The 21,799-nt window shown below is 37.3% G+C and overlaps 1 protein-coding gene across 1 annotated transcript in view; it reads left to right on the forward strand.

The window, feature by feature from the left end:
* XRN2 (5'-3' exoribonuclease 2) overlaps positions 1-16,665 on the forward strand; it is a 95,086-nt gene extending 78,421 nt beyond the window's left edge. Inside the window, 3 exon segments of the mRNA XM_015568567.1 lie at positions 7,406-7,469; positions 12,135-12,273; positions 15,010-16,665. Coding sequence (XP_015424053.1) covers positions 7,406-7,469; positions 12,135-12,273; positions 15,010-15,075 — 269 coding nt within the window. The 3' untranslated portion in view covers positions 15,076-16,665.
* Positions 16,666-21,799: the final 5,134 nt, after the last annotated feature.

The raw sequence follows: 21,799 nt of genomic DNA on the forward strand, positions 1-21,799 counted from the left end.
CAAACTGCAAGCTCAGAGGCCGGCAGCGGCAGGCGGGGAACGTTGGAGTCCTCTGTCACTGAAGCAAGCAAGCGTCATGTTCGCTTCAAGCTGCCTGGCTGCCAGCCGCCATCTTGGCTGGCAGTTAATTTGCATATCACCCTGATTAGCCAATGGGAAGGGTAGCATATGTACGGCTAATTACCATGTTTCTCTTTTATTAGATAGGATGGGTTATTTAGGAGTATATTGCTTAAATTTTAAACATATGCTTCTAATAATATTTTTAACATTTTTTTGCGTGTTTTTTTTTTTTTTTTTTTACTTAAATGTAAACTATACAAATAGTATTGCTGGATGAAAAGTTATGTTGAATTTCTGAACTTTTGGTTAATATCACCACATTAATCTCCTGATAAGAGCATACCCATTTATATTTCCTGTAGCAATAGATGACAATTTCTAATATCCTAACTCCCACCAATATCAGGTGTTATCATTTTTTAAAAGTTCTTGCTAATTTGATAAGCGAGGAAGAATATCTTCATTTTAAAGCATGATTTTTTTTAAAATTGCTGCTTTGATCACATTTTTACTAATCAGTTTTTCTTTCATAAATTGCATGTTCTTATTAATTTGTGTGCAAGTTTTTCTCTGTATTTATAGGAGCATTTAAAGTATCATTTTAAGCAGAAGAGTGCAGTTAAACCTCCTTTCTAGAATCACAATTCTATTGGTTATGGAAGATACTTGATGGTGGTTCTAATTAGGGAGAGATAATTAATGAAGGTCAGAAGTTGTCTGTGGCCAAGTGGATTCAGAGTGGAGAAGGAATCTGAAGGGTTGGATAATTGAATGTGATAAGTGAGGGAGAGAGAAGTTTCAAATGAGGCTCATGTGTGCACTGTGGATACCTGAGTGACTAATGAGGCCTTTAACAGAATTTGGAAACCCAGGAGGATGAAGAAATACAAAAAAATATGATGAATCTGATTTTTGTAGAGGTTAAAGTCATCTGCTAGAAGTTAAATTTGTGTCCATTACTTGCTCAAGAGAGAAGATGAGTGGGGAGAAAATTGGGAATTATCTGCATATAAACCAGAAATATAAAAGTTCAAGAAAGATGTCTGGCCGGTGTGGCTCAGTAGTTGAGCATCAACCTATGAACCAGGAGGTCATGGTTCAATTCCTGGTCAAGGCACATGCCCAGGTTGCAGGCTCGATCCTCCTTGTGGGGCATGCAGGAGTCAGCCAATCAGGGTTTCTCTCTCATCATTGATCTCTCTCCTGTCATCTCTGAAATCAATAAAAAGTAGTTTAAAAAGTATATTTTAAAAAGTAGTTCAAGAAAGATTTAGATAGATCAATGAATTTTAATTGTCCTCGGTTATAAGAGAACCTAAAAAAACTTGGGGTTTTGAGGTTGAATTTTCTAGAAGGTAAGGATGTCATACATAACACAGATTATTCCCTGATAACCTTTGTAGGAGATGTGTTGGATAAATAATTGGCCTAATCTGGAATGGTCATTGCTGGATAGTAAATGGTCACAGTTGAATGATATGCCCAGACAAATGACTGCTTTCAAGAAAGGAAATTCCATGTTCTGTGATTTCCCCTCCTTTTCCCCCCATACTCTTTATACATAGTTCAGCATATCATTTGACTTTTGTTTTCTTTACTGTCTTTAAGACTTTTCTGGCATATTTTTTCATGGTCTATTGTGACCTCTAGATTTCATATTTATGCAGACAGAACTATCTGTCCTTCAGTCCATCTATCTCTTCATCCATACCTCTCTGTCTTTATCTTATTTTAATTTTTATCTGATCCCTTATATTTATGATTTGTTGAATACTCAATCTTCTAGGGTAGTGTTACCATTTTAAAAAGAGCAGTGATTTCAAATATTTTAACCAAGATCTTTTTTTCTTCTCCCTATGAATCCCTGTTTGTCAAGATGCTTACTACCAAAGTGTAGTTAAACATGTGTTAAGTATACTTATTTTCCCTTCATGTCTTCATTAGATATTTATATATATAAAAGTCTAATATGCAAAGTGTCCCCTCGGTAGTTCAACTGACTGGGAGTTCAATCACTCGCAATGACGTGCGCTGACCACCGGGGCAGCGTGGAACAAAGGATGGCCACAGCTGGCAGCCAGGGAAGGGAAGCCCTAGCTGGCAGCTGATAGGGACCCTACCTGTGCACAAATTTCGTGCACTGGGCCTCTAGTGTGTAATAATGTTAATTCTAAACTTTCAAAACGTTGAAAGTTTTAAAATCCCTAATCCTGTCTTCTTGAAAACCCCTAAGCCTCTGAGCCTCCTGATTGAGGAGGTGGTTCTTCTTTGGTCCTTCTGAAATAAAGTAACATGAAGAAGCATCTCAGCCAGCAAGTGCGTGTGAAACTTGGTGTAGCATAGTGTAGTGGGAGTGATTAAGAGAACTTATCCTGTAGCTTTCACTCTGTCTCTTAATAGCCTGTGATCTCAAGCAGGTTTTTGACTGTAATCCTGTTTCCTCATTTCTTTTTTCTTTTTTTAAAATATATTTTATTGATTTTTTTACAGAGAGGAAGGGAGAGGGATAGAGAGTTAGAAACATGATGAGAGAGAAACATCGATCAGCTGCCTCCTGCACACTCTCTACTGGGGATGTTCCCGCATCCAAGGTACATGCCTCATTTCTTAAATGATGCAGAAAATACCCATCTCACAGAATATTCACAATAACTGTGTTTACATTATTAAGCACTTGAAGCAGAACCTGGTACATAATAAGTACTATGAAAATATTAAGTCTGATTTCTTTTTATATAATTTTGAACTTTAAAATTTGGTCAGAAAGAATTTTAGTGAAATTAACATTTAAACCATTTTATCAGTCTTGTAAAATGTTTTTAGTATAGCTGTCTTTTAAATATATATATATTTATTGATTTCAGAGAGGAAGGGAGGAGAGAGAGATTAGAAACATCAATGATTAGAGAGTCATTGATTGGCTGCCTCCTACAGGCTCCCTATTGGAGATCAAGCCCCACCATCCGGTCAGGTGCCCTGACTGGGAATTGAACCATGACCTCCTGGTTCATAGGTTGACTCTCAACCCCTGAGCCAAGCAAGCTGGTCAGGTGCTATTTTCTTTGATTACACACAAGAAGGGCCATTTGGTTGTACTGCCAACTCTGTCAAGTGTCTGCTGGAGGTGTTTTTTACTGTTGGTCTTTGATTTGTGTTTGATGTGTAGTTTTTGACTGATGAGTAATTGTCCGGTTTTTTATCATTTCTTGGAGTGAAGTGCAACCCTGAGTACTCAGTAAGTATGAATAGATCATTTTTGTTTCTACAACCCGAAGAACCTAATATATCACTTCTCTTAATTTCAGACTGTAAACTTGTCAATTAGCCCCATTTGAAATGTGATTTTTGATTAGGGCAATCAGTAAATATGGAATTTTTCTGCGATTGCCATGCTGATTAGGTAAATTGCCACTTGAGTTATTGGCAAAGTCTTGGTTTGTGTGGTCTTAGAAGCTCTAGAAAAGGTATACGTTTTTAAAGACCAAAGGAAAAATTAACTGTCATTTTTCTTCTCTTGCCTATACATTTCTGAAGTGCAATTCACTATCTGAGAATTTTTTTCTCTCCCTCTCAATTGGATCTTTCTCATAGAGCTATGCAAATGAATGATAGTAAGTTTTTTACCTTGTACTTACTACTTACGGACTAGGAAATGTTTCTTCATAAATACTTAAGGGTTGTATATGTTTTGCTCAGGACCACATAAGGAGATTTGTTTAAAGGTAGCCTTGAAGTTTGTCTTTGATTCTTTTTATTTTTTTGGACTGAAAGCAAGAGATGTCTTAATAATTCTGTGACACAGTTTTTAAAGTCTTGCAAAATATATTTAGGTTTTAATAAAGAACTATATTTCTTGCATGTACTAAATCTATTTATATGAAAAACAAAATTGTTCTGGAAGTGAGAAATAATAAAAGCAAAATAGAGGGGGAAGTACCTGGCATACCTGGTAGAAGTGATGGACTGAGAATTTGTGCCATATTTCTGGGCACTTATAGGTGCACTAGAGGCCCGGTGCATGAATTGCACGGGTGGGGTCCACTCAGCCAGGCTGGCGGTGGGGGAGGGAAGGGAAGGGGGGGGTGCAGGGAGGTTGGCCGGCAAGGGGCCATGGGAGGTTAGCTGGGGGGTTGGGGGGAGAGCCACAGTAGGTTGGCTAGCTGGGAGGGAGGGGCTGCAGGAGGTTGGCTGTGGGAGCTCACTGACCACCAGGAGGCAGTTCCTGCATTGAGCGTCTGTTCCTTGGTGGTCAATATGCGTCACAGTGACTGGTCAACCGGTTGTTCGGTCATAACAGTCATTTAACCGTTTGGCTGCTGACGTGTTTTTTCGGACATATGCCAAAACTGTGGCACTAATTGCGCGTGTATGGGAAAAAATGTAAAACACTTTTTATACAATAAACTCACTTGTATTGCTTTGCAACAACAAAAATTAAAAAATACCAATTGTTTACATAAATTTGTTTTAATTAATTTTGTGAATAAAATTGTTAATAAGCACTCATAATTCAGTCAAATTAACACAAATAATTTCTTCTAATCTTTTACACGGGTGGTTTGCTATACAAAGCGCGTGAATTCCCTTTTTACAAATGGAGCAAATTAGGTTTGAACGTTTAACTTCTCCACCATGTTTACTGCTGCATTCCACGCACCGCCGCAAATTTCGTCCAGGCAGCTTTTCAAGACTAAATATTTCGCTTGGTGTAGATGATGTAGGTTTATAGATAGATAGGTAAACTATTGAAAGGCTTCTTCTTTTACCCGGTTGGCATGGCTCAGTGGTTGAGCATCAGCCTATGAACCAGGAGGTCATGGTTCAATTCCCGGTCAAGGCACATACCCAGGTTGCGGGCTCAATCCTCCTTGTGGGGTATGCAGGAGGCAGCCAATCAGGGATTCTCTCTCATCATTGATCTCTCTCCTGTTCTCTCTGAAATCAATAAAAATATTTTTTTTTTAAAAAAGGTTTCCCCTTTCAAAAAAAGGCGTTTATACTTAATGAACTTTATATTCCACTTCCGCTTACAAATATTGGCGTGCTTAACCTAACATGTAGCATATTTGAATCTAATGACTATGTCTTTCTGATGGTGGTAACATTCCCTCTACTTCTACTGTTCCTAGGAAAAAATATACAAGCTTTTTTTAATCTTCATTCAGTTTTAAATTTTTGTGATTGAGATCCTGTATGGGAGTTTCTGTAAGTACCATGGAGATTATATTAATCACCTCAACTTAACCACTCAACAATACCAGAATGGTATTCTTTAGCAGTACCATTTATAAAGAAACACCCTGGAACCAGAGTCAAGGAATTAAGTCTTAACGGTAAAGGGGCCATGTTTTCACACTGACCACAGTGATTCTGGCACATGTGAAGTATAGCATTAGACGGGAGTCTGAATGAAATTCACTGTATTTCTTGACTTTTGTTATTTCAGCTAATTTTATATATGTAACACACTAAAAATACTTCCTAATTTTCACTAACCTAATTTTTGTACAATTTTGAATAGACCAAAGGACTTCAAGTTTAACAAAGTAATTATCAGAAAAAATAGCCCAAATGTTGATTTTATTTTCAATAAATTGCTTTCTCATACATAGTTAACTCATTGAAAAGTGTATAATGTGTTAAGGTAAATATGTCTTGAGTTTTTCCATAGAAATAAACCACATAGATAATGGTTGTCTTCTAGGTTTTACCTTCTCTAATTATAATTTACTCATAGTGTACAGTCTGTAGTAGTGACTTGGAAGTTATTCTGGACCTAGACTAGTGATCCTTCTTGCCCTGTTTTGTGTGGGTTCTGTGGTGATTAACTTCCTGAGTTCCCATTCAGGTTTTGAATATAAAGTGACCACTGTGAAACCTCCTCAGCATTGCTTCTCAGTTTGACTGCTACTAGTTTGGTTTTTAAGACATTCAAAAGGGACTTAATTCAAATTAACTGGAGATGCCGTCTCTCTTTCAGTTAGAATAGGATTCTTCTTGGAAATAATGATGATGAAGGCTTTTCCGTTCCTTTCCAAGAGAGACATATGGTGGGTTTGGCTCCGTGGACCTAGGGCCAGCAGGTTATGGAGCTGCAGATGCTGCTTGTCACGGCTGCTCCCCCAGGTATAGCTTATCCATTTAGGACACTTGTTTCAGGCTAGCATTGTCAGGGAGCTGAGGTAGGAGGAAGCCCGGGGCAGAAATAGCCAGTTGTCTCACACTGGAATTATTGTGAGCAGCCAGGTACTTTACTTTGTTCCATATTCTCCTTTGCAGGGGCTTTTTAAAACACGATTTCACTTTTCTTTCTTTCTGTTTTTGTTTTAAGTAAACCCAGATCGCATTTGGGGGTGGGGGTTCTAAATCTAAAGAAAGATAAGATTTCATTTCTTCTTCCCTTCAAGAAAGTAATTTTTAAAAGCATGTTTCTAGTTTGTGTTTCCATTAAACTGTGAGCCTGAATACATTACGGTAAGCCTTGTTGCCCTTGGGTCTCAAGAGTCTGGAGGAGGTTACTGTCCTTACAAGTGAACTCATTAGACAACTCCTGGAACCAGCTGTTTTAATTAGGTCACACACAGACCCTGCTGAAGGGTGCCAAGGTGACTGCAAGACTGGAGACCTGAGTGGCGGTTGGTTGATACCAACCTACTGAGCTACTAACCTCTCCTGCTGACCAGTGTTATGGAGTGTTCCTTTAATCCCACTTATGTTGAGGAGAGTAGCCATTTAATTGTTTCTTATTGCTAGATGTTGCTAGTTCAGATTGGTGTTAGGGGAAGAGGTTTGACTGTCAGAAAACAATGGAAAAGTGGGTGGTCCCTTTATTAACGCGTCTTTCTGGCCCATGCTAGAGAGATTGTGTGCTCTCCGCTCTATGTTATGATAGCTAGGTAAGTCAGGGTTCCTTTTCAGTTTACACATTTACAAGGCAAATTTCAGGATTTCTATTAAAGTTACTATACATTAAATTTGTATTTGTGGGGGAAAACCTAATCCATTCCTTTACCATAGCATTTAAAATATAAATGTAAAAAAATACATGTATATCTTTACACACACATACATAGCAAGAGAGAGCATTGTGTGAATTTAATGACCAAAGTTAGTAAAACTGTGTTTTGTTACTGAAGGAAAAATAACAAAATGAATTTACTGACCCTGTTTAATATCTTTTTACATTTCCAGTCTGTGTAAATATGCTAGTTTACTTAGTTTATATTGTCTCAGATTTTCGCAAGAGTTAATTATAAAATATGTGAGTAGCTAAATAGTGATTACTTATTTAAAAAAAACAAAACACAAAACACTGTTTAACTCTTCCCTGTTTATTTTTCAGATATGAGGCCCCAGGATTCCTGGCGAGGACCTCCTCCCCTTTTCCAGCAGCAAAGATTTGACAGGTAATAATAAAGCAAACATCACTTTTAAATATTTTTTCACTTCAACATGTGAGGTTTCTGTTTTGAAATATACTTTCTTCCCCTAAACAGTTTCTCTTGTGCCTGTTCTTTAGGAAAATAGATGGTTAACACATTGAAGTAAAAGGCTCATGTTTATATACTTTCCTACTTTTCTTGGTCCTTGGCCTTTATTTTATTGAAGCTTTTGAGGTGCCCTGGAAAATGCAACACAGAGAGCTTAAAATTGTATTAGGTTTTGGTAAGGCTAAACAAATTTCTTTTTAGAAGGGTTGTGCAGCTTAATGAGGCATAACTAATGGTGTTCCACTTTTATCATTTCTGGGCTGGTAATGCAGCACAGTACAGACCAACCATTGATTCTTGCTGCAAACCTCTTGAAGTCCTAATCAGCTTCTTTGGTACAACTTTTTCAGGGCTGACAAGCCTATTGTAGGGCAGTGTCACTGTAGGTCAGTAGTTATTAGTTGCCACTGAAAACAGTTTCTTTAACTACTTAAGACTGAACTGAATTAAACGCAGAAGGGACTCAGAAGAGGATTATGGGATCTGCAGTCTAATAAGTACCATGGACTAGGAAGAATGTGACATGGTTTAATAACAAGGGATGTTTGACATGTGTTTTTTCATTGATAAGTTGTGTGCTTCTCAGTCAGGTGGTCTCTACATGACAAGACAACTAGGCATGTTATGAATAATTATATTAACAGCTGTAGGGTAATTATATTAACAGCTATAGTATAATTTTTAAAAGGACAGTTTTAAAATTTATCATTTCATGCTGGTGTGCTGCCTCAGTTAGTGCTAAAACGAATTAAGCTCTGTCATAGTAAGGCTTCCTTCTTTGCCTTCCTAATTCTAATCAGTTTTGTTTCCTTTTCCATTAGCGTTTTAGCAGTCTGATCTGTTCACATCAAAAATGAAAAGTGTTTTGTTATGAACAGGGTTATAAATGCTACACCCCTTTTAAGAAAACTAAAGACTAAAAGACTCTAAAACTTCATTATTTTCTTCAAAAAGATAAATCATGTTATTCAATTGTTTATTAATAGTATCAACTACTTATTGCAAGCTGCATTTTAAATTTAAGACAACTGATAATACCTGTATTTGTTTTGTTTTCAATATAATTGCTCAAAGCACACTGGATGTACTATTTCAATATCCTCAGAGTTGTACCATTTCCAAACAAATTAAATGAGTAAAGGGTAAATTTTTTCTAAATTAGATAGTAGCACTTAAGAGCTGATCTCTTTTTAAATAACTGTCTTTCTGAATTACTTTTGTCAAGTTTGATTTTAAGACTTGGTTTCCTAACTTTGTTTCTTTCCTCTTTCTCATATTATTAATAATTGCTAACATTTATCATCTGCTTACAAAAATGTCAGCACTGTGCTAACATGCTCTTAAAATCATGCCTTCATTTATTCCTCCTAGCAACCCTTTAACGATGCTGTTATTTTTATAGAGGAGGAAAAGAATGAATTCACACAGTTCAGCAGCTTACTTAAGGTCTTACTTCTGTACCGTTCTTTACTAAGAAATTTTTCACTTGAACAAAGCTCATCAGAATACTTAACTCCGAGCATATTACAGTAAAGCCATAGGAACTTCAAAGGATGTAAAGGATCTTCTTCCACTTCTGAGGCATACTTCCTTTCCCAGTAGCTTTTCTTTCTTCTACACATTAAACATTTTCCTCAGGTTATTACCATTGTCCTGGTGTCCGTCATATTTTTTGTTTTTTCTGTCCTACCCAAGTATTGGTATTATCCTTACTAATTTTGTGAACTCAGCAGATTAAGGACAAGTTTTGTGGGGCATTTTTGGTTTAGCTTTAGTCAGAAACTTAAAACCAGGCCTTAAAACAAAACTTTGATATGAGCATAATACAGTTCTGTTTTATGTCTTAAACCATGGTCATTTAAGAAGTACATCATTTATTCATAAAGAGAGTTTGGATTCAGTCATCCTAAAAACTTCATTAGCTCATTAGCAAATACAGTCTATCACTCATTGTGGTAGCACTTGTCATTCTCATCCTTCCAACCTTAGGAGACAGGGGAAAGTATAAACTCAGAGTCACTTTGACTTTGCTAAGATGTCACAAGTAGTAAACAGTAGAAATTCTTACTGGAACAAGGTACTGATCCTTAGTTCAGTGCTTTTCCATTGCACTATTTTGAATGTTTGCTTGAGAACCCTATGGAAAAGAAAATTTTCAGTGTACATATTTTTCTAAACTGCACTCTTTTAAATTATTTCCTACTTTGAGATAGTATTTATAATTCATATATTCATTTCACTGAAAAATACAACAGGAACACACACACACCCCTTGCCTCCCCACACTAAAACAACCTAATGATACACGCAGAGATGTCCAGCATTCTGCATCACTTGAGTTCCGCCCCATTATTTATGTTCTTGCCAATGGAGGCTTGTCTTTTCTAGCCATATTTAAAGTGGCCATTTAGTCTTTTACTTACGGGTGTTAAGTTTAGTCATGGAAAAGCTTTAAAAACTCTGATTGCCATTTGTATAAATTAAAAACATCCAAATTGGAGTCATTACTTCACATTGCCAGCTACTTTGCAAAGCAGTAATTAGGTACTTAAGAATATTGTTGCCATCTCTGATGTGAAATTGTTGCCTCAATCAGTAGCTAGTAATTTTTAAAAGTTAAAGTATGTTAGCCTCAACACTTCTATCTCATATTTATATGTATTTTCCAAGGCAAATTTCAGTTTGTATTTATCAATTAATATAATTAGTATAGAAATATGATAAAGCTTGTGGAAAATAAAAACCTTTCTGCCAGTAAAGGGCAAAAACAAAGAACATGCATGCCTCTGTGCCCCTCTTACCTTGTTCATTCTGTTTAATTTTAATTAAATTATTTTATAAAACTTATCTTTGTCAACATTTTAATTAGTAATTCCAAACAAAAAGGAGAACTTTGTTTTTAAACTGTGCTTTGTTCTTAACCTATTTTTAAAACAAAATAATATAAAATTACATTTATATAATGTTATGCGATTCTTACTAACATATTTACCTGTAACTCAGTTGAGTGATTTTTATCATTGTAAAACTAAGAACAATTGATTACGGTTACTACAATGTGTGAGTTGCATTTTTGGTGTGTGTGTTTTGCATTAATGGCCCAGTTTTGATGAGCCTCTTTGGTCACAGCAGAAACCTTACCCCCTCACTCCTGCAGAGACCAGAAGAGACCATTCCTGTCTCTGCACACGGAGCTATTACTACTAAACAGATGAAGCATCCTTGCTAAAATACATTTGTGTTCTTAATGAACCCAAAAAATAATTAAAGGCCCTGAATATATGCATATTCTTTGTGAAAAGTAGATTTATTTTATTTGGATTCACTTACAGCAAAAACCCTGGTTTCAACACTAACTGTCAAGAATAGCATTGACCTTTTTAGAGTTCTTCAGAGAGCTGTTCTTTAAGCTATCACACAAAAATAATCATCTTTGGTGTTTTAAAAAAAATAAGGCAAGTCCAAGTGAAGGGAGGAGATTGGGGGGTAGAGAGGATTGATTTAGGCTTGAATAGCTGTGAGAAGAATGCATTATCCAATGAGCCCAACTTTGGGCTTTTCCCCCTAAGACCCAGAAGGTAAAATTCATATGCTGATACAGTTATAAGCTTATTCCAGGTTGTCAGTGATTTAGCAAGTTTAAAGTTTATTGTAATTCCTCCTAACATCTTTGATGGTCCCAAAGCTTCTAATGTTAAAATATACTGGAGAATATTGCTTTTGTTTATTTTTTATTTTGCTTTTCTATAAAATTGAAGTTGAGGAAAATGTCTCAAGGCGAAAGTTTTACATGGTGATTGCCTTTGGAAAGATGTCTTTGCTACATTGTGTATTAATTAAAATTATGATTTCATACATCATACCTGTTGCTTTGTATCTGCAAAGTTAAAATAGGCACTTGAAGACAATTAAAACATTTCTTTTGACTAGTAATCTGGGCCGGCAAACTGGGTTATAAAAGCTGTTGAATTTGTGTTCCCATGTAAACTGTACACCAAATGCCAGTCAGCCCATGCCAATTAGTGCTCATGTTGCTAGGTCACCATGGTCAATTGAGAGCTGCATCAATAGAACTTGAAAAGGTTTCCTCCCGATCAGACCTTCTGACATATTGAGCAGAATAATGGATGGGAAAAAACAGCCAAGTCCCCTACCCTGGATTCAAAATACTCAGCAGTAAGAATTCATTTGCAACCTGCAATTAACTAGAAAGAATGGACTCCAAGAATGAGTCTGGACATTTTTAAAAATAAAGCCTCATTCTCCTGTCTTGTACATGTTTACTCTTTGGATAGCATCTTAAATGTAGCCGCCAACTTGGAGATCTTGGTCCAAATCTTTACATGACTAAAAAGGAAATTTCACAATTGTAAATGAACAGGATATTTTTTTAAAAGTCAGGCCTTTCTGAATCACTTAAGTTTTAAATGCTGATACTTTATGAAACATTAGACTATACTGGATATGGGGGATACAAAGGCCACTTTGATACCATATATCCCATATGACAAATGCAGCAAAATTGGATTGCAAAAATGATACATGCTTGACTTGTAATGCACACATGATGCTTTTCCACAGAGGTGCTGGGGCTGAACCTCTACTGCCATGGAACCGGATGCTCCAGACCCAAAATGCAGGCTTTCAGCCAAACCAGTACCAGATGCTAGCTGGGCCTGGCGGGTATCCACCCAGACGCGATGATCGTGGAGGGAGACAGGTGATATGGCGTGGGCTGTGGGACGAAAAACATACTGTGTACTTAGCCATGCCTCTCAGGGCTCCATATTTTCTTTAAAACATTTCTGGATAAGATGTTAATAGATTAGCCTAGCTCAGTGGTTCTCAACCTTCCTAATGCCACAACCCTTTAATACAGTTCCTCATGTTGTGGTGACCCCTAACCATAAAATTATTTTCATTGCTTCTTCATAACTGTAATTTTGCTACTGTTCTGAATCGTAATGTAAATATCTGATATGCAGGATGTATTTTCATTGTTACAAATTGACCATAATTAAAGCATAGTGATTAATCACAAAAACAATATGTAATTATATATTCAACATGTGTTTTCCAATGGTCTTAGGCGATCCCTGTGAAAGGGTTGTTCAACCCCGAAAGGGGTCACGATCCACAGGTTGAGAACCGCTGGCTTAGCTGAACTTGGGTCCCTCATTAAAAATGTATATAAGGCAAGTATCTGCCTCACTAAGTAAATTATACCTTGAAGATGCTGAACAGTTTTCCAGAGCAAAAGCTCTTTTAATCATAGCAATCAGTGACCTTTAGCACAAATGTGGTCAGTTACCAGAAACCTTATTTTATCCTTTAAGGATATTGCTTTTTGTTTTACTACAAATTAAGTCTCTCATAATAGATAATAATTTCCTAGAAAAATGAAAACAGGAATCTATCTTTTCAACTGTATATTTATCTTAGAAGTCTTATGTCTTGATGTATCTGCTATCTGTACTCATGGAAAAAATCTCTCCTTCATAAAAAAATGTTCCACATATTTTTCTACCAAATGTAAACAGCTATACATTGAATGAGTATAATAATTCCTAGATACCTTTAGTAGATGTAAGCTTCATTTTATTTGTCCCCCAGCCATTTGATACCCTGTCCACTATTTACATGCTGTGTCATCAAATTCTTTTCTTTTTTTGTCATCAAATTCTTGCCAGATAACAGGATCAGAGTGTTGTGGCTCAGAGTGTGTGCGGTTTGTGGAGTTTGGCACCTTTGGTGATGCAAAGTGATTTCAAATTGCTTACCTGGTGTTGCCTACAGGCGTTTTGCAATGCTTCGAATATTAATTTTATAACTCAAGGTCTTACTATGTGTCCCCTTATTCTGATAGCTAAGAAAAGTCGTTTTTACAGTTTCTTAGTGTCTCTGTTCACTTTACAAGAAAACAATCATCTTAATTGTCTTTAGAGAGAATTTTATTAGATTAGACTCAGTTTGTAGAATTTTACTTTGAAAACCTGTAAATACCATATCATAGATTGAGACTAGATAATCTAAATAATGAGTATTATTGAAACAGGGACATACTTACAACTAGAAGACATCTTAGAGAATGTCTAGTCCACTCACCTCATTTTCCCAGTCAGAAACTGAAACCCTAAACACTTGGAGTTTGGCAGCAAAGCTGGGAACTTCTGAACCCAGTTCATTTCTTTCCTGCCTCCTTCCGAGGAGGAGATCTCCCTTTTAAGGAGCTCTCTGCTATTACAGGAGGTGGAATTCTTACTCACTTAGGACAGGGGTGGGGAACCTTTCTTCTGCCAAGGGCCATTTGGATATTTATAACATCATTCTCAGGCCATACAAATTATCAACTTAAAAACTAGACTGCTATATTTGGTCAAACATTTAATTAACTCACCCCTAATGCCTTGGCAGGGCCAGGCCAAATGATTTTGCGAGCCCTATGTGGTCCTCGGGGCAGACGTTCCCTACCCCTGACAGGAGATCAAAACCACTTGGTTAGTTTGTAAATCTTTTAGTATCTCCTTTTTCTCAGTCTCTTTCCCACTGATTTTTATTAAAAAAAATTTTTTTTGAAGCACTATTAAATTAGCATTTGGGAATATAAGCCATCAGCACCACGTTTGGCCTAGCATTTAATTTATCACCCCTAATGCGTTGGCAGGGCCAGGCCAAATGATTTTGCGAGCCCTATGTGGTCCTCGGGGCAGACGATCCCTACCCCTGACAGGAGATCAAAACCACTTGGTTAGTTTGTAAATCTTTTAGTATCTCCTTTTTCTCAGTCTCTTTCCCACTGATTTTTATTAAAAAAAAATTTTTTTTGAAGCACTATTAAATTATAGTGAAATTTAGATGACTACAAGGCCTTAGCCTACAGTGTGTCTTTCAAGGTCTACAGAAATATTATTTACAAACATACCTAGGAGATATTAGGAATGTTCCTAGTAATTATGTAATAACCTACTATGTTACTTAGTGCTCTATTTATAGCTTTAAAAAAATCAAAAGCACCCTAAAATTCATAGGTATTTAGGCCTTAACTGACTTCTTACCTTGGTTAAGCAAATTGACTTTCCTAGTGTAAACCTATCTAAAGATGAAGCTTACATCTACTACCTGACCACAGTATGGCCTGCTGGGGGTGGTAGGGAAGATTGAGAACTTAAAGGGTCTTACACAAACACTTAAGTCTGTGTAGTTCATTTGTGTAGATTGTAAGGAATTTTTAAATTGCTTGATAAGGCTTGTTTGGTTAGTTGTTAGTAATAGCATTTGTGCTATTACTGATGTCCCACTTTGCAACAAGCTTGGTATAAATGAAGATCTTCTATGTGATAGACCTTTAAGACATGTTTACCTTCTTTATGATATATTTTTCCATATAGCTGAAAAATTAATTTTTTTGCAGGGGTGTTAATTCAGAAAATAAACTCTTTCTTTTGCTTATTTTCAGGGATATCCCAGAGAAGGAAGGAAGTACCCTTTGCCACCACCCTCAGGAAGATACAATTGGAATTAGGCTTTTGTAAAGCTTTCCCAAATCCTTTCATCATTCTACAATTTTATGCTATTTGTGGAAAGATTTCTTTCTCAAGTAGTAGTTTTTAAGAAAACTGCAGTACTTTGTGTATTTCTTTTAACTGTATATTTCTACTGATCTGATCTCACTGTTTTATGTTGCTTTCCAAAGATGTGTGTTGCATAATACAGTGGATCTGAATTTATTATTGCTTGTAAAACATTTTGATGGAATAGGAATACTGGTTTTTCATTATGGTTAAAAATCAAACCAGCTGTGGATTTCAAAACACAGTGTATTCTAGATCATCTAAGATCCATGCTGATTTTTAATGCACAAGAATTAGGTATGAACTCTTAAGTTGGAACCCTCGGCCAACTAGAGTATATATTGTTCAGTATTTCTTTGGAAACATTTCATTAATGTACTTGTCTTACGGAAATTTCTGGACTTTAGTAAAAACAAACAAAATTTTAAAATTCTGGTTTCTTGTGTTCTTATTCTTTTAGAGTATTTCAACTTTGAAAATCTTGGCCACGCATGTTGGCTTTTCTAAAATTAGTTTTTCAGAAAACAGTTCATTTCTACCAATTAGATGTCAAAAGAAAATCAGTTAAGAATAGATGTTAACATGATATGCTCAGCAAGACCACCCAACCAACGCATATGTTAGTATGTCTGTCAGCTTCTGATTTTGCTAAGTATAAAATCTTTGTGAGAATAAGTTATTTACATTTTACAGATTTCATGTAGACTCCTGTATCAATTTTAAGGACTTTAAAAATTTTAAGAAAAGTTGGAAAGTGAGAAGTTTAATTTATAGGTAAATAGTGTGTGCTCCTTAGCATATTTTTTTTGGCGTTACTTCTTAATAGATTCCAATTTGTACTCATTTTTTCCCTTGCTACCAAGCACACTATAATTCCTTAAATTAATGCTTGGACTTTACATACAACACTTCCATACGTGTTTTAATTTGATCGCCACAACAAATTCAAATACATTATAAAGATTCTTGCTGCTTTGTTTCCTTCTTTCCATTCTAGCCTAAGGTAAAATAAGATTTCTCTTTGACCTGCTGACTTAGGATATTTTTGCTTTAATATTCAACTAAAGCACAGTTGTTAATCTTATTCTATATGTTAAAAATCTCACCTTAATCTTAAAGAAGAAGGTATTTTGAAGCTGTTGGGTTCATTGCTGGTGATGGGTGAATAGAGCAGGATCCTTTACTGTTGAGACAAAGTTTCTCAACTGGGAATTAACACAACCATTATGTATTCCCTTCACAGTACATTAAAATGATAGTAATGCCTTCCATTAAATTTCTCTTCCAGATATTAAAAACATATAGCCATTCAAATCAAGCATTGCATATTCCAAAGGAGCTTATATAAATGTCTTATTGTGTATATCTGCATAGGTAGCCAAAGCTCACACGCTTCTACAGAACCTGTATTTTCTCCAACCTTCAGTTTTGGTTTAGTTTAGCATTGTTTCAAGCTATCGTGTGTGTCTGTAAAATAATTCCGTTTGGACTTGGCTTTTCCACAATTATATGTAACTATTCAAAACAAATTTTAAAATTAATATTATAGTGTCCTTTTGAAGATGCCTAAGCTGCAAGCCTGATGGAAAAGTTGAGGCTGGATTCCCCCTAACAGAACATCTGCCAATAGCTGAACCCTCACTTTCAGCCTGCCCCATTCCTTCACCCTGGCATCCTCTCTCCTTCTTCTACCGCCATCTCTCCCCAACTTGTCCCCATCTTTGAGCGTTTCTGAAAATGTCCCGTTACTTCAACAAGCGAAAGCTTTTGAGAACGTTAAACGGCAATGTTTAAAGCCATAAACATTCCCCTCCACATTCAGATGTAAATAAAGTTAACAGACCAATTTTAAATAATTAACTGTACTCCATTATATTACCTTTAAGTAAGACAAAGTTTTTGAGAGTCTAACGATTCTTAAAGACCTTAGAACCTGGAAAGAGCCTGACTTTATTGTGGCGCTAAGGGCCCTTACTGAGCAGTGGTCCTCCCTTTACGTCAAGATCAAATGAGGTAATGCACATTAAAGTACAAAGCCATCTATAAATGACTATTAAATTGCCATTTAGCGTTACAAAGGCAAATTGGGTGTAATGACCGGTAGGTTAACTTTAGTTCGATGACGCGGGACAAGGTGGGGGTTGGGTGGCAGCACGCTGGGGGTGTGGCTGGAGGTCCCAAGTGCGCGTTGTTGGTTGGATGCTTTGGAGGTCGCGGGCACCGCCACCAGGGCACGGCGACTTCGCAGCGGGATGGTGGTGGCGCCGGGAGCTGTGAGCCTGGTGCGGTGGGAACAGAGGCGCGGCTCTTCAGAAATAAGGTCCTGGTTTGCGGGCCCGGTCACCCTAAGTCCCGCCGCAGCCCCGGGAGCCCGGCGGGGAGCAGGGTGGGCGCCGGAAAGCTCAGGTCTCCGACCCTTGGGGTGGTCGTGTGTCCCGGCCGCCACCAGGCCCAAGCAGGACATTGCAGCATCACCTCTCGGCTTCCGGGACTCAGCGCCGCAGTTTCTCCATCTAACCGGTTTCATCTCAGCTCCCGGCACGAATGCACCGAACCTGAAAGGGAAGAGCAGAGATTGTCCTCCCTTCCGAGGCTGCTGTGTTAAGTTCTTAGCGTGAACATAACCGAATTTAGCTATGCTTAAAAATCGAATTGTGTCCATTCTCCGGAGAATTCACTGGGATTCCTTATTCCCAGCCGGCACAGCGGCTGCCTGGCTCCATCGCGCTCGTGGGACGCTTCTTTCCGGCCCACTCCCGGGAGAGTCGTGGGGCGGAGGTCCCGCCAGACTGCTCCTGGTGACTGACTGCTCTAATTCTAACCAGGAAAGAAGTCAGTACACTAATAGAATAACAAGCAGCCCATTCTTGATGAATTTCCCCTCCACTCAGGGTTCAATTGAATGCTTTGCTTGCGCTGCTTGTTTCCCGATGCCATATTAAATAAGGCCAAGAGAGAACACGCTTTGATTTTTGTGTGAAAATGAAATATAGCTACTCACTACTGCAAAATAGTTTGCACAACTTAGAGGTAAGCAAATTAGTGGTTAAAGTCGTATTAGAGAAGTCACCCAAACAATTGCTGAAACTAGGTTGCCTGGCATTTAAAACAAAATCGCCTTTCACTCAATGGCAGGTAAACCTTCCAAGTAAAAAACAAACGAACCCCAAAAACCTCTCCCATAAGCTTCCATTGCCTCCTAACTTAAAAACAATGAAATCAGAGTGATCTTGAAATCACAGTTCTCTCTACGTACTGGAGAGCCAGTTCCTGACCCGATAATATAGTCTTCTGAGTCTTCTCATCAGTTCTGACTAGCAGTAAAAAGCTATTTATTTTCTTAATAAAATCTATCCTAGATTTCTGTCTCATTGGGTTTGGGCATAGCAAGTGGCAGTATTTTTAAAAACCGAAGTGAAATAATTTAGATGCGGGTTTTTATCCACACATGGTAGTATTGTGTTACAGTTGGGCAATATCATCCTCACTTTGAACTGTATCTGAAGTTTATGTTGGCACCATAAATTTCTCTTATGCACAAATTCGTACCTAAAAATGCAATCTTTGGTTTCTTAAGTGATTGTGATCCACAAATTTATTCTAAAAGTCTTTCTAAATCATCAGGATTCAACGAAGCTAACAAAGCAAGTGTTTGGAAGCTGCCTGCCTTTAGTGAGCAGGGTTGAGTCTCTGATTTGCTTTAAACTGAAAGTAAACAGTCGCCAGCAGAATGAGTTTGAACACAGCATCAGTTGATAAAAGTCTGATTGATTACTTGTTCTAAGCAAAGCCTTAAACAGAAGACAACTGGGTTGTACCCCCACCCTTCCATATACAAAACACCCTTCCTGTTCACTTCAACACTGCACACACTCTCACACACACAACACTTGCATTTACATCCCAACACATTACAGAGAAGTACCTGCAATCCCTGCGGTTGTTCCTCCGTGCAATTTGATTCTGGGTTTTGATTCCTGTGTCTCAATTAGAAAAGATAAGTTAGATTGTCGTAAAACCCCCAAAACAGTTAGGAAAATGTCCCATGTGCAGCTAGCATTTCTGAAATCGAGTTCGGCTGTGGCCTCTGCGGAAACTTCCAAGGGGCTTTGTTCCACTCAGACCCTCCCTCTTGGTCCTGAAGACACTTATCCTCCTCTCCAGTTAATGAGTTTCACCTAGTCTGGCTGTTCTGGTTTTTACAAAAGATCTGCAAAGCACTAATTGCAAAAGGAAAAAAGTTCTTGTTTTGCATTAATCAGAATGTGGAGTTCTAGAGTAAACATGCTTTTTAATTTTCATGTTTCAAGAATCAAGCCTTATCCTCACTTCAGGATGTGCACACACATATGCTCAGTAGTTTTGGGGTGTAGAATGTGAAGCCCTCTGCAGCAATTACTGTGGCCTGGGTCCTTTCCCACTTAACAGAAAGCTGAAAGGAAAAGATATGCCTGTACCAAATACACTTTCAGAAAATATTGTATAAAGAGGCTGTTTCTTCTTAATGATCTTTTCATACAGAGTTCACTTAGTCTAAGGGATTCTTTGTTCCGGAACTAAATTATAAAGGAAAAAACTGTCCATGGAGATTTATTTTCTAATGTTATGTTACTTGGAGCCCTTAGTTCAGCGGTTCTCAACCTTTGGGTCGCGACCCCTTTGGCGGTCGAACGACCCTTTCACAGGGGTCGCCTAAGACCATCCTGCATATCAGATATTTACATTACGATTCATAACAGTAGCAACATTACAGTTATGGAGTAGCAACGAAAACAATTTTATGGTTGGGTCACAACATGAGAAACTGTATTTAAAGGGCCAGAAGGTTGAGAACCACTGCCTTAGTCCATAAGCTACTGTTTCTGTTGCATTTGGGGCTGTTTCTATACATTTAAATATATATACATATCAAACAATGGAAATGAAGTAAATTTCTTGAATTCTGGTACTATGAGGGAATCAAAGCACATCAGAAATAGTTATGCTTGCTTAGTTAACATTTTGAAAGGCAATTCCATCAACATGCAAAAACCCAAATTGGGAGAATTTTTTTGTAAGCATATGCACCATTTCATACTATTTTTTGTTTAAATTATTTATTTTTATGTAAGATGTTTTAAAAATTAATTCTCATTTTCCAAAAATGCATTCACGGCCCCTTGATAAAGGCTGGTTCCCTTGCTGCTTTAGTATTTTTTTTTTCATCTGTGAAAATGTCTGGGGTTTATTGTTGTTTACTATACAAAATATAGTTTAGAAAAAGTGCACGTTTAATTGCTAAAACACCTTCCTAAGGATTCACTTTGCACATTCAGAAAAAACGAAAACAAAATGAAGTGAAATAAAATGTTTCAACCTCACACTAGTTCTTCACATGTAGAAGAGGTTTGGGTTCCTTGGTAACTGTTTTGATCATTTATAAATCATGCTTTATCCATGTTATGTCTTTTAATTTTCATTAATGTTATAAGTTCGTGGTTTTTTAGCTTTCTTTTAGTACTTTTACTCCAACACCAGTTATTCCAATGATACGTTAATTGAGATGTATTGTAACATCATGTCAACTATTATAAAAAACAAAACCAAACCTATATAACTCAGCGAAAAAGAAATGACCACTTGACTTTCACAAGAAAGCACTTAAGTTTCTTTTGTTATATTTAAATATCCATTGAACATAGGAAATATAAATTGGCATATTAAAGAGTAAATACATTTGTACAATAAAACACCAACAAAATCGGTGTGCAACCCCTGTTAAGTTCTAATATGATGGAAAAATTATACAAATTTTAGTTACTTATTCTTTACATCCTGGCTACAATTCAATAAATTACCTTATTCTCTTCCTTCTTCTTGGCATGCTTTGAAATATAAATTGATGTCAATTTTAGCAATTGTGTTTGCTTTCCCTAGCATTTAATCAAGGTATTCAAAATCAGACAAGCAAATATCTTAGAAAGAGTAAGTAATATGTCTACAGAAGAATGGGTGTATTTATTTTATCAGTTGATTTGGGGAGACCAGATTCCATATAAAAAATAGTTTACAGCCCTCGGCGATGAACCGCATGGCTGGAGGTGGGAAGGGGGTCTTGTTTTAGGGTAATACGCAAACACTCATTTGCCAGATGATGATCAAAACATTTTAAAATCAGCATTAAATTTAAAAAGCTCTATCAATCCATATAAGCAGTATTTTATTTTTATTCCATTTAATAATTCCTCTGCAATAACGTTTCTATGTGCATGATCCACCAATTTACTTTCCAACATTAATGAAATTGCACTTAAGGGGAGGGGGGTGCTCTTCAAAAATTAATCTCCCAAGATAAATTCCACTTTCAAAAAGATTCATTGTCAAAGCTGGGTTGATTTTTAGAACTACAAACACCAACAAAGTTTCCAACACTTAAAACTCAAGAGAGCTTTGGCTAGGAATGTGGTGGGTGTGGACTCAGCCAGCTTTTCGCATCATTTGGAACTTCTGGAAGGAGGAGATCGCCCCCGCAGAGCCTCCTGGCCTGTCACATCATTCGTCCTGGGGCTGCTGCTGTCTCCCGCCCGCAGCAGCGGTTCCGAGACGGGCCCCCTCCGTGACCCGTGTGTGCGTTTCCGCAGCCGCAGGCACAGAAGTCCGCGTGGGCACGTCTCCTCCATCCATCCTCGCCACGTC

Source organism: Myotis davidii, unplaced genomic scaffold (assembly GCF_000327345.1).
Source record: "Myotis davidii unplaced genomic scaffold, ASM32734v1 scaffold802, whole genome shotgun sequence".
NCBI classification, from domain to species: domain Eukaryota; kingdom Metazoa; phylum Chordata; class Mammalia; order Chiroptera; family Vespertilionidae; genus Myotis; species Myotis davidii.